The 14,282-nt window shown below is 39.0% G+C and overlaps 1 protein-coding gene across 4 annotated transcripts in view; it reads left to right on the plus strand.

The window, feature by feature from the left end:
- The window catches only part of MED12L (mediator complex subunit 12L), a 332,574-nt gene that overhangs the window by 26,939 nt on the left and 291,353 nt on the right, over nucleotides 1–14,282 (plus strand). For 2 of the 4 annotated variants that reach the window (XM_058730222.1, XM_058730221.1), the window contains exons 2-6: nucleotides 1,272–1,376; nucleotides 8,098–8,166; nucleotides 8,770–8,961; nucleotides 10,364–10,396; nucleotides 13,870–14,029. In XM_058730222.1, the coding sequence (XP_058586205.1) occupies nucleotides 1,272–1,376; nucleotides 8,098–8,166; nucleotides 8,770–8,961; nucleotides 10,364–10,396; nucleotides 13,870–14,029 (559 nt within the window). The remainder of the gene's footprint in view (nucleotides 1–1,271; nucleotides 1,377–8,097; nucleotides 8,167–8,769; nucleotides 8,962–10,363; nucleotides 10,397–13,869; nucleotides 14,030–14,282) is intronic. The other 2 variants (XM_058730223.1, XM_058730224.1) reach the window with 1 other exon arrangement.

Below are 14,282 nucleotides of genomic sequence, written 5' to 3' on the forward strand. Positions count from 1 at the left end.
TCAAGTCTGTATTTTAGGAACTCTGATTTAGTTCCATAGCTCAATGATTTGGGCTGGATAAGGTGGTGGTTGTATTCTTCTCCTCCTTCTCTCTCTCTCTTTTTTTTTTTTTTTTTAAAGCCTTGGGCTATTTCTTTTTTTTTTTTTTTTAATTTTTTTTTTCAACGTTTTTAATTTATTTTTGGGACAGAGAGAGACAGAGCATGAACAGGGGAGGGGCAGAGAGAGAGGGAGACACAGAATCGGAAGCAGGCTCCAGGCTCTGAGCCATCAGCCCAGAGCCCGACGCGGGGCTCGAACTCACGGACCGCGAGATCGTGACCTGGCTGAAGTTGGACGCTTAACCGACTGCGCCACCCAGGTGCCCCGCCTTGGGCTATTTCTGATGTGACCTTGGGAAGAATATTTTTCCTATATCCAGTAGGAGATGTTTTTAAGGAGAGTATGAGTTGTAGCTACATATTTTTAGACCACATTTTCATATGGCATTAGTACTTTGGTGGCATGGGGTCGTGGAGATTTCTCTTCCTAGCCTTGGGTTGAGGAGACAGCATTTCAGTGCTGGCTCTGTCCAGTTACTTTGCTAGCTTAGGGAGCCTCATTCTTCTTGTTTATAAATGGGCATGAAGATCCCTACTTACCGTTTACCTTAGAATTGGTAAACATCATCAAGTGAGCCAACATGTACGGAAGAATTTTGCAAGCCCTAAGCTTCTTCACATGTTGCTGGTCATGGTGTTGTGTTTATTATAAAGCTTGTGCCTATGAACCCTTCATTTCTGTCTTTAACTTGCTATGGGGTCTTAGGTAAGTGGAGTGAGCCATTTTTCTTGAACATAAAATAGAGATGTGTATAGGGGCTGGCAGGGAAGGGAGAGCCCAACTATAGGGTCTCTAGAAACAATTCCAGTATACAGATTCTGGGATTTTATGTTTCTGCATGTGGGGAGGGTTTTTGCTCATTTTTTTCTTTTCCTAACTTGTTAGTTAAAACATTTTAAACTTACAGAATAATTAAGAGATGAGTGTCATGAACACCCATGTACCCTCTACCTAAAGTTAACAGTTGTTAATATTTTGCCACATTTACTTCATCATTCTCTGTATGTTTGTGTACTGGTTTTAAACTTTGAATTTCTGCTCTCTCTTTGATGTGTGTTCAACAGTTCTCTTTTCCAGAGTATAGTGTAGTCGGTCATTAGGCTGCAGTGTATCGGGTTAAGTTGGAGTTTTTATGTCCTTCTGATTAATTGATACTTTTTCTTGACCAGGATGAACTTACTGCTGTGAATGTGAAACAAGGCTTCAACAATCAGCCAGCCTTTACTGGAGATGAACATGGCTCAGCCAGAAATATTGTCATTAACCCATCAAAGGTAATGCAAATTGTCTATTTCCTAAACCTTCTGAAAAAGTGTGTGTGACACTCTTGATAGTTAATGTTGATTAATTAGTGTTATTTAAACCACAATCCATATTCAGGATTCCCCAGGATATCTTGCATACTGTCCTGCCGTAGGACCCAGTCAGGAATCGTGCATCGCATTTGGTTGTCCTGTCCTTTCAGTCTGTTGTAACCTGGTACAGGATTGCTCTCCACCTTTTCTCATGGTGGTGGTTTTTTGGGGGCTTTCAGAGTTGCCATTTTAGAAGAGTGCCGTCCAGGGGCACCTGGGTGGCTCAGTGGGTTGAGCATCTGACTTCAGCTCAGGTCACGATCTCACTTTATGAGTTTGAGCCCTGCATTGGGCTTGCTGGTCTCAGCACAGAGCCCACTTCAGACCCTCTGCCCCCTCTCTCGGCACCTCCCCCACTTGCACTCTCTCAAAAATAAATAAAACATTAAAAAAAGATACATTTGTCTTATATTCTAGTCCTATATTCTAGATTTGTCTGATTGTTTTTCAGGATAAGTTTCAGGTTAAATATTTTTGGTAAGAAGACTATATTGTATATCAGAAGCCATACAATGCCCGTTTGCCCATTACTGGTTATACTGAGTTTGAGCACCAAAGGTGGTGTCTTCTCTTTATATTGTAAAAGTAGTTATCTTTTCCTTGTTGTAGACTCTTTCGGGTGATAGTTTGCGACCAAGTGAATATGCTGTTCTTCAATAAAATTTCATCGTATGATTTTATCATCAGTTCATGATGCTTGCTGAAAGATTCATTTTGCTGGCAGTTGCAAAATGCAGGTTTTCCAATTGTCTTTTCTCATACATTTATTGCCATTCTTGTGTAAATGGACATCTCATTTTAGAATTTATTTTTATTTATTATTACTATTATTCTAATGTTTGTTTATTTTTGAGGGAGACAGAGAAGGGGACAGAGGATCTGACGCAGACTCTGTGCTGACAGAGCTGTGGGGGCTCGAATTCATGAGCCGTGAGATCACGAGCCGTGAGATCACGACCCGAGCTTAAGTCGGACACTCAACCGACTGAGCCACCCAGGCACCCTGCCCCTTATTTTTTATTGTTTTATTTTATTTTTTTAAGTAGGTTCCACACCCAACGTGGGGCTTCAACTCACCAACGTGAGATTAAGAGTGAGCCTGCACTACCGACTGAGCCAGCCCGGAGCCCCAAACACTTCCATTTTTCTTTCTTTTTTTCTTTTCTTTTTTTTTTTTTTTTTAAAGTAATCTCCACACCCAACGTGGGGCTGTAACTCACAAAGATCAAGAGTTCATTTCCCACCCACTGAGCCAGCCAGGTGCACTGACCCCCCCATATTTTAGTGTCACTTTGAACCTTGGACTCTTTAATATTTGATGTGTCATCTTTTCTCATTTTGGTGTTTAAATTGTCTCTTACTTTGTGGGGGGAGAGCACCTTTAACCTGTTTCTTGGGTGCTTTTGACACCTCCATCATTCTTTGAGCGTTTCCTCACTTTTGATATAATAATGTATTTTAGGTTCATGTTCTTTCTGTGCCCCAGCCCAGATCTGGATGCTTGGCATGCTGATTGCTACTAGAGTATCATAATGTGTAGGTCATTTCAGTGGACAGAAATGGGAAACAACACATAGATTTGTTTCTTCTCTTCTCTCCTTTTTCTTTCCTTCCTTGCATCCATCCACCAGTTCTTATGCAATATCACAGGGTTTTTCCTGTTTTATGTTCCATCTTTCTCTCTCTCTTCTCCCAAAGTGAAAACCCTGGCTTTCAGTAAATTCAATGTATTTATTTACTGTCTTAAAATACACATAAAAAAGTTCTAGAATAGACTATACCAATGTTATTCCAACAACAAAGTTACTATGTAAAATTTATAATTTTCCTGTAATACTTTTTGTCCTTAGATTAATTTTCATTAAGGGTATAGAGTCATTGTTGTCATAAAATTTTTCTTTTTTTTAATTTTAATTTTCATTTATTTTTTAACGTTTATTTATTTTAGAGACAGAGCATGAGCGGGGGAGGGTCAGAGAGAGAGGAAGACACAGAATCTGAAACAGGCTCCAGGCTCTGAGCTGTCAGCACAGAGCCTGACGCGGGGCTTGAACTCACGAACCGCGAGATCATGACCTGACCCGAAGTTGGACACTTAACCGACTGAGCCATCCAGGCGCCCCTCCTTTTTTTAATTTTTAAATTTTTAAAAAATGTTTTTATTTGTTTTTGAGAGAGAGAGAGCGTGAGCAGGGGAGGGGCAGAGAGAGAGGGAGACACAGAATCTGAACCAGGCTCCAGGCTCTGAGCTCTCAGTACAGAGCCCGATATGGGTCTTGAACTCGTGAACTGTGAGATTGTGACCTGAGCTGAAGTCGGGCACTCAACCGACTGAGCCATCCAGGTGCTCCCAAAGTTTTTTGAATTAAAAATTTTTTTCTGTGTGGTTATGTTAACAATTACGTATATGGGTGGAATTATTTGTTTCTGTTTGTATTCTTTTAAAATTTGCTTTTTTTCATCCTTTTTGAGTTGTTTTTATTTTCTGAATACTGAAATATTAAATTGAAAGCATCATACATAAAAATGAAAAGAATATATTTTCTTCTCCTTACCCAGAAATAACCATTGTTAGCGGTTTGTGTATCATTTAAGATCTCTTTGTTTGCACATGTACACACATGCACATGTAATTGACAGTTTGCTAATCAACTGAAATATTTAAACAGTGTGAAAGAGAACAGGCATTTTCTACAGATGATCGTGCCATCAACTGAACACAGTGTTTTTAGTTTTGTCTTTTTCCAATCTTCATACACTTTTAACATCACAGCTACAATTATGTGTATACTGTAATTGGCATTTTTTAAAAATTGTGGTAAAATAAACAAAACTTGCCATTTTAACATTTTAAGATGTACAGTTCTTTGGCATTAAGTCACATTGTGGTATAACTGTCATCACCATCCACCTCCAGAATTTTTTTGTCTTCCTTATGTTTTTTAAAAAAGTAACATCATTTGGTATTTATTTTTTCTTGAGGCTGGAAGTATTCATATTAATAATTATTGATGGACAGATAACGAACATGCCATCGTTTATGTTCTAGAATGACCTGAAACTGCTAGTATACAGCAATTAGCCTGTTGCCAATTTCTTTTTTTTCTTTTTTAAACAGATTATTTATTAATTTATTTAGAGGGAGCGCACAAGCAGGAAGGGGCAGAGAGAAGGAGAGACAGAATCCCAAGCAGACTCTGTGCCATCAGAGGAGAGCCCTATGAGGGGCTCGAACTCACAAACAGTGAGATCATGACCTGAGCTGAGATCAAGAGACAGATGCTTACCTGACTGCACCACCCAGGCGCCCCAGCCTGTTGCCAATTTCTTAAGGTTATTTATGAAGAGGTTGTAGTCATATTTGAACATGTAGCTTTTGTTCTTTAGGGTAAATTCCCAGAAGCATGTCACTTGGGTAGAAGGTGTATTAGTCTCTTAGGGCCATCATAACAAAGTACCACAAACTGGTGGCTTAAACAACAGAAATGTGATTTTCTGAGAATATTTATTTTCTCACAGTTGTGGGGTCTGGTAGTCAAGATCAGGGTGTCAGTAGGGTCTGGGTTCTTGTGAGGCCTCTCTCCTTGGCTTGTGCAAGGCTGGCCTCTCACTGTGTCCTCACATGGGCTTTTCTCTGTGTGCATGTATTTCTGGTGTTTCTTCCTCTTATAAGGAAGCCAGTCCACTGGATTTGGCCCCACCATTAAGACTTCATTTGACCTTAACCGCTTTTAAAGGCCCTGTCTCCAAATGCAATCAATCATACTGGGGATTAGGGCTTCCACATCTGAATTTTGGGGTAACACAATTCGGTCCGTAACAGAAAGTATGACTGCTGTGTGTCTCTTGATACGAACTGCCAAACTATTCTGTTGTATCAAGTTTTATGTCAATTTAAATAACTGAATAAATGGAAATAACATCCATTACAACTTCTGCTGCTGTCAACCCTTCCTGTGAGATTTACTCAAGGATTCAAACCTTCTGAAGGGAATTTGATCTTATAAATATGGAATATGTGAACTATACTGTAGTCCCTAAACTTTTTTCCATTTTCTTATGAAATGAATTACTTTCAAAATAGCTTTGGGTGGATGGAAACAAGTTTTAAATTAAACTTTATCTCTCCTACCTTGTCTGATGGAGTGCAAATTGGTTTAAAGCTTATGGAGGGCAATTTAACAATGCTGATTAAAATTTCAGAATCATACAATCTGAATTCTGGAAATTTATCTGAAATCTGTAGCTGTACATGTGTGAAATGACAAACAGGAAAGATTGTTCATTTTAATGTGATCTGTAATAGAGTTTGGAAAAAACACTCCAAGTGTCCATTAACAGGGGCTTGATTCAATAAAATGTGGTACCCCACACAGTGCATTATTTACAAAAATAAATGAGAAATTCTCTGTATATAGATACATGTGGAAGACTTAGACGTGTACTAAAGCACATAAAGAGGTACATACATAAAAAAGAAAAAATAACATACTTGTGTTGGTTCATGTGTATTCACCTGAAGCAACACCGGAAAGACCTATGAAACTAAGCAAAGTGTTTACTTAGAGGTAGGCATTGGGACTTGGGAATGAGGCTGTTTGGTTTTTTAGGTTTGAAATAATGTGAATATAAAATTAAGTGCACGTTCATTTTGATTTTCTTTTTTGTTCTCTTTTTAGGGAATTTTAACTTCGTTTACAATATGCAGTTCACAGGGTTTAAGATGTAGACATAAGACATATAGTCACCTGTTCCATTGTTATTTATTTATTTTTTTAATTTTTTTTTTTAACGTTTATTTATTTTTGAGAAAGAGAGAGACAGAGCATGAACAGGGGAGGGGCAGAGAGAGAGGGAGACACAGAATCTGAAACAGGCTCCAGGCTCTGAGCTGTCAGCACACAGCCCGACGCGGGGCTCGAACTCACGGACTGTGAGATCATGACCTGAGCCAAAGTCAGACACTTAACTGACCAAGCCACCCAGGCGCCCCAGTTCCAATGTATTTGTTATTAAATACATAGTTATAAAACAGATTGCTGAGTAGTTTTTAAAAACATTTTTATACATTTGTTTATTATGATTAAATACTCATACGTAATTGCAAGTAAGAGACTTTTTAAATATGAAACAATCTGTGTAAGTAGGTATTTTAAGTTCTTGGTGTGAAGACTAGATATTGATTGAGAAATTTAAAATTAAACAATTTGCTGCTATTGGTTGCTTGTATCTAGACAACTATAATTGCTACATTTTCACTTTTTTTTTTTTAATTTTTTTATTTATTTATTTTTCTAACGTTTATTTATTTTTGAGACAGAGAGAGACAGAGCATGAACGGGGGAGGGTCAGAGAGAGAGGGAGACACAGAATCTGAAACAGGCTCCAGGCTCTGAGCTGTCAGCACAGAGCCCGACACGGGGCTCGAACTCATGGACTGCGAGATCATGACCTGAGCCGAAGTCGGACGCTTAACCGACTGAGCCACCCAGGCGCCCCAACTACATTTTCACTTTTAATATATTTTCTGTTGCAACATTCTGCAAACATTTACTTAAAACATACCATGAAGTTTTTTGTTAAAAAAAAGGAAAGCTCAAATTTTTTTTCCAATTCTTCTAAGTTTTTATTACCATATTATATCAAGACACCAAAATAGACTTTTTTTTATTGTCCATAAATCACAAAGATCAAGGAATGGCAATTCACATTAAGAAAAAGCATACCAGCTGGGTGTCTGGGTGGCACAGTGGTTAAGTGTCGGATTCTATGTTGGCTTAGGTTATGATCTCATGGTTGTGGGATCTAGCCCCGAGTATGGAGCTTACTTAAGATTCTCTCTCTACCACCATCTCCCCTGCCCTTCCTCCTTCCATCCCTCCCTTTACCCCTCTCCCCTGCTCTCACACTGTTTCTCTAAAAAAATAAAAATAAAAAAAATTATTTTTTAGGAGCACAATATATATCGTTTTATTATTTTTTTTAAAAAATATAATTTATTGTCAAATTGGTTTCCATACAACACCCAGTGCTCATTCCCAACAACACCCAGGGCACATCCCTCCTCTGTGCCCATCACCCCCTTTCCCCTTAGTTTGTTAGTCCTTAAGAGTCTCTTATGGTTTGCCTCCCTCCCTCTCTGTAATTTTTCTTTTTGCCCTTCCCCTCCCTCGTGGTCTTCTGTAAAGTTTCTCGAGATCCACATATGAGTGTCTTTCTCTGCCTGGCTTATTTCACTTAGCATAACACCCTCTAGTTCCATCCATGTTGCTGCAAATGGCCAGATTTCATTCCATCTCAAAAATAAAAAATTTTAAAAAAGAAAAAGTGTAGATAAACTTTACTAATTTTTACAACTGTGTTCCAGCCTATAGACTAATTATTGACTCATGAGCCTTAACCAAGGCTGTGACTCTTATTTTGTTTCAGCAGGGTAGGTATTTTATTGTAATCATGGTTACCACTGTCTGCTAACCTTACTAGAGATGTTTACTAGAAATTGTGCTTGTATCTTATTAAAGAACTCCCAGGGAATGAAATATGATTCTTGGAAATTCCGACAAGTCTTAGGTGGATTCACTTGATTTTTAGGTATTCATCCCTTTCCTTCTTGTGCCTTTCTTCTTATGTCCTCTTTTAGTTCGGTTACTACGAAATGCCACAGTCGTTCACAGAAGCTCCCTTTGCTACTTTATTCCATTCAGAGCAGGTAACAGTCGCTTTCTCTTGAAATACTTGTACTCCTGAAATTGGCGGCCCAGTCAAAAATGTTGAATACTTAATTTAATCGAACCTTTTGTAATTTTCCACTTAAACAAATTTTTCTCGTCTCGTTTTTAGAAAGCACTGAGTGTAAATACAGAGTTTCCTTTCCAAAAATATATGCTATTAAGATGAAACAAGAAAAAGAATGATTACTGTGTGATTACCAGGCTTTCTGCTTTTGTCTGCAACACCTCTCAGGAAAAATATTCTCTTCCAAATTTGTGTGTAGTATGAAAAAGAAGTACAGCTGAAGATTAAAGCAGAACCCATTGTCTTGAAATTTATTCAGGATGTAATTAATTTAATCTTATCAGAGATTCTCAAAGGCTCTTCTTTTTTCCTTGAACCACTTGTTAATAGTGGAACAAAGGTGCTGTGGGAGTTTTTGCATCATGTTAGTATAAGGAAATCACATTTTAAATTGCCATTTTATTTTCTGACGGCTGTTTGAAGATACTCTCGTAAAACAAAAATAAAATACGAATATACATTACTAACATACTTGTTTATTGTCATCAAACTTTTTCTTTTTTTCTCGTTTCCACAGATTGCAGCTTATTTCAGCAGCATATTAGCTGAGAAACTAAAGCTTAACACTTTCCAGGACACCGGAAAGAAGAAACCACAAGTTAATGCTAAAGATAATTACTGGCTGGTTACTGCTCGATCCCAGAGTGCAATTCATAGTTGGTTCTCTGACTTAGCAGGAAATAAACCACTTGCTATTTTGGCAAAAAAGGTATTAAGTATTTCTAATGTGACTTTAATTGTGGTCTTCTGGAAATCACGATGTTCGAGCTAACGTTCAAGTACATACTTGTTTCCCCCTGTTCCTTCCAAAACCCAAAGCCTCACTGGCAGGTGCTGCACATATGCTCTTTGCCCCTTTGTTGTGATGGCACCTGGTGCCTAGGACGTCTTGACCTAAATGTTCCACACAGGAAGCAATTTATGTGGACTTTAGGTAGACAAGTTTTTAAAATCGAGAACAGACCATAAGAGTTCATTAATTTCCAGTATTTTTTTTTTTTTCTATTTTCTTAGGCCAGGATGTCCGAAATCTGTTACACAGAAATTCTTGCTTTGATGTTATTTCCTTGTCTTGAAAAGTACCAATCCAAATTCTTTAAGCTGTCTCCTTCCTAATAAGTACAGTAGTGATTCTGTGCGTGCTTGAAAAACTTCTTTGAAAAAATTTTAGAGCAGAATGGACAGGTTTATTTATAGCTTCTACCTTTTTGGGGGACTGGATGTGGAAAGTGAGGGTTCTTTTAAAATCTTTGCCTTTGATCATTTTTCCTCAAGTGGGAAATAATACAGATTCAACAATCTCATCCTATCAAATCCTATCAAATGTCCAAATCCTACCAAATGTCTTGAAATTTAGAGGAGAGCTCTACCTACCTCTTAGTCTTGATCTCTGGCTTCTGGCACACCTTCCAAGTAACCCATGTGTCTTCCTCAATTTGCCTGAAACCCTTTAGTCTTAGGGGTGTCTATTTTCTGTCCTTGATAGTGAGTTTTCATTACCTGGTGTGGCGCAGGCCTGGTTTAGAGAAGAGCTGCTTTTTGTATTTGCTTGCTTATTTTCTAAAGCAACTCTTTGAAAATAGTGCCTATCGCTACCATTGGCTTTCTTTTGCCCTCGTGCCTCCGTAGTATTGTGTTGCCTTTCACGTATTTTCGTGATTCAGAGCAACTGAAATCCTTGAAAAGCACAGCAGTCCACATAATCGCCCCTTGCTACTCAGGTTATGCCTGTCTCATCACCGGCTGAACCGTGTAGCATTTCTTGTCCAGTAGTGAACATTTACCATGTGGGTACTCTATGACCTGTAAATTGGATCTGAAGGCCCCCTAAGTCAAAGGACAGCCTTTGTGATGGCTTTCTACCAATAGTTCATACCCTCCGTGTTGGGTCGTACCTTCAATTTCCATGTAGCCAGCCTGACATCTTCCTTTTTAGGTTTTCCTTTTTAAATACGTTTTTAGAATCCCTTTTTTTGGACATTTCCTGAAAGCAAATAATGGTGAGGAATTGATGCCCTTGCTTGAGGGGTGTAGGTAGTGGTTTCTCATCTTTGAGGAGGGAGATGAATTACAGTGCAGTGTATTAGCCAGTGTTCTTCTCTCTTTATTAGGAGCTGCCTCTGGCCAAGTCAGGTGTTCCTCAGGTAAGCCCTGACATTAATTCTTTGTGAAGATAAACTTGTTGTCTTTATAAAACCATTAACTATGCCTTCAAGTATTCATTTCTTGGGCATTTGAGGAGCCCCTCCCTATTCCTCCCTTCCTGAGCATTTCATCCTCTTAAAAAGGCAAAAGCTCTGTCAGAACCGGGTGAAAGATTTCATTCTTTACATGTTTTTCATAGTAGAAAGTTCAAATACTTCTTTAATTTCTGGTATTTATTTCTGAGATGATTTAATGCAGAAGACCTTAATTTTCCTGCTAAGATCTTGGGTCCTCTTCCAGCTGTGTTCTCGAGTTCAAAATAGTTTCCTATATGGGATCAATCAAGTTTCTGAACCTAGTTTTCTGTTACGGTACAACTCCACAGATCTCCCATGTATTCAGCCACAGAGAGGTAAAAAAATGGCCTATAAAGGGACTTTTAACTCCACCATGGTCATAGTTAGATTTGGAAAAAGAGACCTATGGCCTCTAGGGATATCTTTCTGGCTCTTAAACAGTTCACTAGGTATGGCTTCTTCACTTCAGGTGACATTGATTACTGTGGTCTATGTAATTTCCATTTGCCTCCACCTCTGCTTAGTGAACAGAAGGTGTTGACAGTGACCTTTATCTAAGGGGAAAGGCAATACACGGTGGTACAGCCTTTCCGTGGATGAAAAACCATCACATGCTAGGTGTCTTAGTTTTCTGTTAGTACTTAGATGCAGCTCTAGCTTGATTTAGAAATGAAACAGCTGCCCAGTATTTGCCTAGGTTCAGCTACAAGTTGTAGTCAGATGGTTTCTTTGCTGAAAATGGAATCCATGCCTGTGAGGAAGTCAATCACTGTAAACATAATTTCCTTCCTGAGTTGGCCCAAACTATGAATTTGACAAAGCCATCAATATGTGTCTTCTTCCTTAATTAAATAACCTTCACATACATTCTTCTGAATTTTAATTCCTTTTATTTGAGCTAACCATTTCTTACAGGGTTCTGCCAGTAGGGGCACTGAACTGGAGGTATGCCCTGGCTTGTTCATGTTGAAGACCTGTGACTTAGCTTTGTTTGCTATTTCATCTGAACATTTAACGTGTTCAAATTTTTATTTTCCTTCTGTCAGTTATTCAAAGGAAATCCTTTAGGCATCTGTAAAAGATGCTATTAGTAATGTTTTTGGGGGATGGTACATTCACTTTTTTGCATTTGCCTAATTTTTAGACCTTGATCTTGGAATTTTTTGGTACATCTGACTGAGAGGCAACGTGGCCTTGGCGACTAAAATTTAACTCTCTCAGACTATATGTTCCAATGAAAGGCAGCAGCTCAGGTCTTGCGTGGAGTGTATAAGCCTGTGCTTTTCTTGTCCTTGGCTTAAACAGTAGTCTGTAAACCCATAGTCTTGTGCTCCATGAACAACGTGTCTTATAAATGAAATTTTCAGGAAATTTTCATGTTAAAGCATGTCACTGTGGTCTGCAGAGAAGGAAGCCTTCCAGCTTTGGCTTATAAGACTTTCATCTTCCTTTTAGGTATGTTTGCGCAGTGTAGCTGCCTTTGGCATGGGGGTTATGTTTAAAGTCAGCACCCAGGGCTGGAACTGTCCATGATCAAAAGTCTGTTAAATTGCCCATCACATACAGTATATGGGCAGCTGCATCTCAGTGTCCAACCAGGTGTTTCTTTGGTAAGAACCAGGTGTAACAGCTTGTTTTAAAGGGCTGTGTACAAAAAAATACTTCCCTTTTAATCCTAGGCTCACACTTTGTATCAAGTGTGTGAACACTCAAATTTGTAACATATGAGTGATAGAAAATATCCACTGTCTAAAGGAGGATTTGACTAAGAGAAAAATGCCATGCTGTCAGAATCAGCTGGTTTGAAGTCTTGGTTTCCAACATACAATCAAGCGAGACTTTGGGGCTTAGAAACCAGGGCTCTTGATATCTGTGGTTGTAGTGTCCAAGGCCCTCTTAGGAGAGGGTCAGGTCCATGGCTTGAAAATACTTTGGCTGGCATGGAGAAACCTTTGGAACTGGCAACAAAATAAAAACCATTCCAGTTTTGATACATGTCATTCTTCTACCTTACCCTTCTTTTGTTTTCTTTTTTTTAGAGACAGAGACAGAGTGTGAGTGGGGGAGGGGCACAGAAAGAGGGAGACACAGAATCTAAGGCAGGCTCTAGGCTCTGAGCTTTTTACACAGAGCCCAACACGGGGCTCGAACTCAAGAAGCATGAGATCTTGACATGAGCCGAAGTCAGTTGCTTAACTGACTGAGCCACTCAGGCACCCCTTTACCCTTCTTTAAACAAACAAACAAACAAACAAAAAAGTCGTTTATTTATTTTGAGAGAGAGAGCGCGCATATTGAGTGAATGAGGGAGGGGCAGAGAGAGAGAGGGAGAGAGAGAATGCCAAGTAGGCTCTGCACTGTCAGCACAGAGCCCAACTCGGGGCTTGCACTGACAAACTGTGAGATTATGACTTGAGCTGATGTTAAGAGTCAGACACTTAAACTGACTGAGCCACCCAGATGCCCCTTTTTTTACTTTACCCTTCTAACCACCTGTGAGGTAGTCAGGGTTAGATTGGTGTCACATTCATAAATGAAGAGCCCGGGAGTGATGAGTTTAACTATACTGGCTGGGGGGCCCGTAATGGAGTGCAGTGTTCTCTGTTCACTGTTGTACTCTATATTCATAAGTTGAATAGATTATATATAGATGGCTGGGCTGTTCCGAGAACCTGTAGGAGGAATTCTAGAAGAGTGGGTTAACTTCTCAAACATGCAGGTGGTACATTGGGATAGTAATTTGCTAAGTAGTATACCTTCGTGGTCTGGAGGAAATAATAAACTGCCTCCAGTGCCTGCTTTCAGCCGGTGAATTAATTACCCAGCTATTTCTAGTTCAGTGTTCATTAGGGAGATTCACTGATCCATCATTTTCACCTCTACTTTAAATTTTGGGCTGAAGGCACTTTAGAAGCTTTCTGGAAATAGTTATTGTGAAATGATACAACCAGAAAGCTTTATAAAAAAAAAAAATTGTTCTTTGATGAAATGTAGAATGGGGACAGGTTTTCATTTGATCCATACCTTCCAATTTTGAGATAAACTCCTTGGAGGACTGTCAGGAAATTATTTTCCCTATTTGGTTGATATGATGAGTAGTTTCCTGCATCTGAGACTCTGAAAGTAAAGTTTTTTTTTTTTTTTAAATAAATAAGAAAGCACAACTGATGAAACTTGTCAATGTGCTGAACAGACTTTTGATTCTTTTTTCTTAATGAAAATTGGCTTTTTTGTTTTGTTTTGTTTTTAAGCAGAATGTACTGTTTGAAAAGCCGTCAAGAATATACTTTGTTAAAGGTAGCAGGCATTTAGTGTCTTTGTTTTGCTTTCCCTTTCTTTAGGTTGGTCTCGTGAGGAAAATATGAGAGTTTTATAAATATGTTATTTCTTTTTAGGTTCCAATCCTTAGTAAAAAAGAAGATGTTTTTGCATATTTAGCTAAATATTCAGTGCCAATGGTTCGAGCCACGTGGCTGATCAAGATGACGTGTGCCTATTATTCTGCTATTTCTGAAGCTAAAATTAAGAAACGTCAGGCTACTGATCCTAATTTGGGTAAGTGAGAGGTATGCTACATTTTACATTTCATCTTTGATTCTACAAGTAATTGTCTCCATGCTCTGTCCATGGCCCAGCGAGGTGAGTACCGAGAAGGAAGGTCCATGGGGAGGCTGAAAATCGCTCACAGCACAGAGGTGGATCCTCGTTCACCCAGGCCCAGAAAGCATCCTGGTTCCGTCAGCAAATCATGTCGCTGTTACCTCCAAAATCTGTCCTGCATCTAGACACTTTTCTCCAGCACAGCTAC

Source organism: Neofelis nebulosa, chromosome 5, assembly GCF_028018385.1.
Source record: "Neofelis nebulosa isolate mNeoNeb1 chromosome 5, mNeoNeb1.pri, whole genome shotgun sequence".
Classification (NCBI taxonomy): Eukaryota; Metazoa; Chordata; class Mammalia; order Carnivora; family Felidae; genus Neofelis; species Neofelis nebulosa.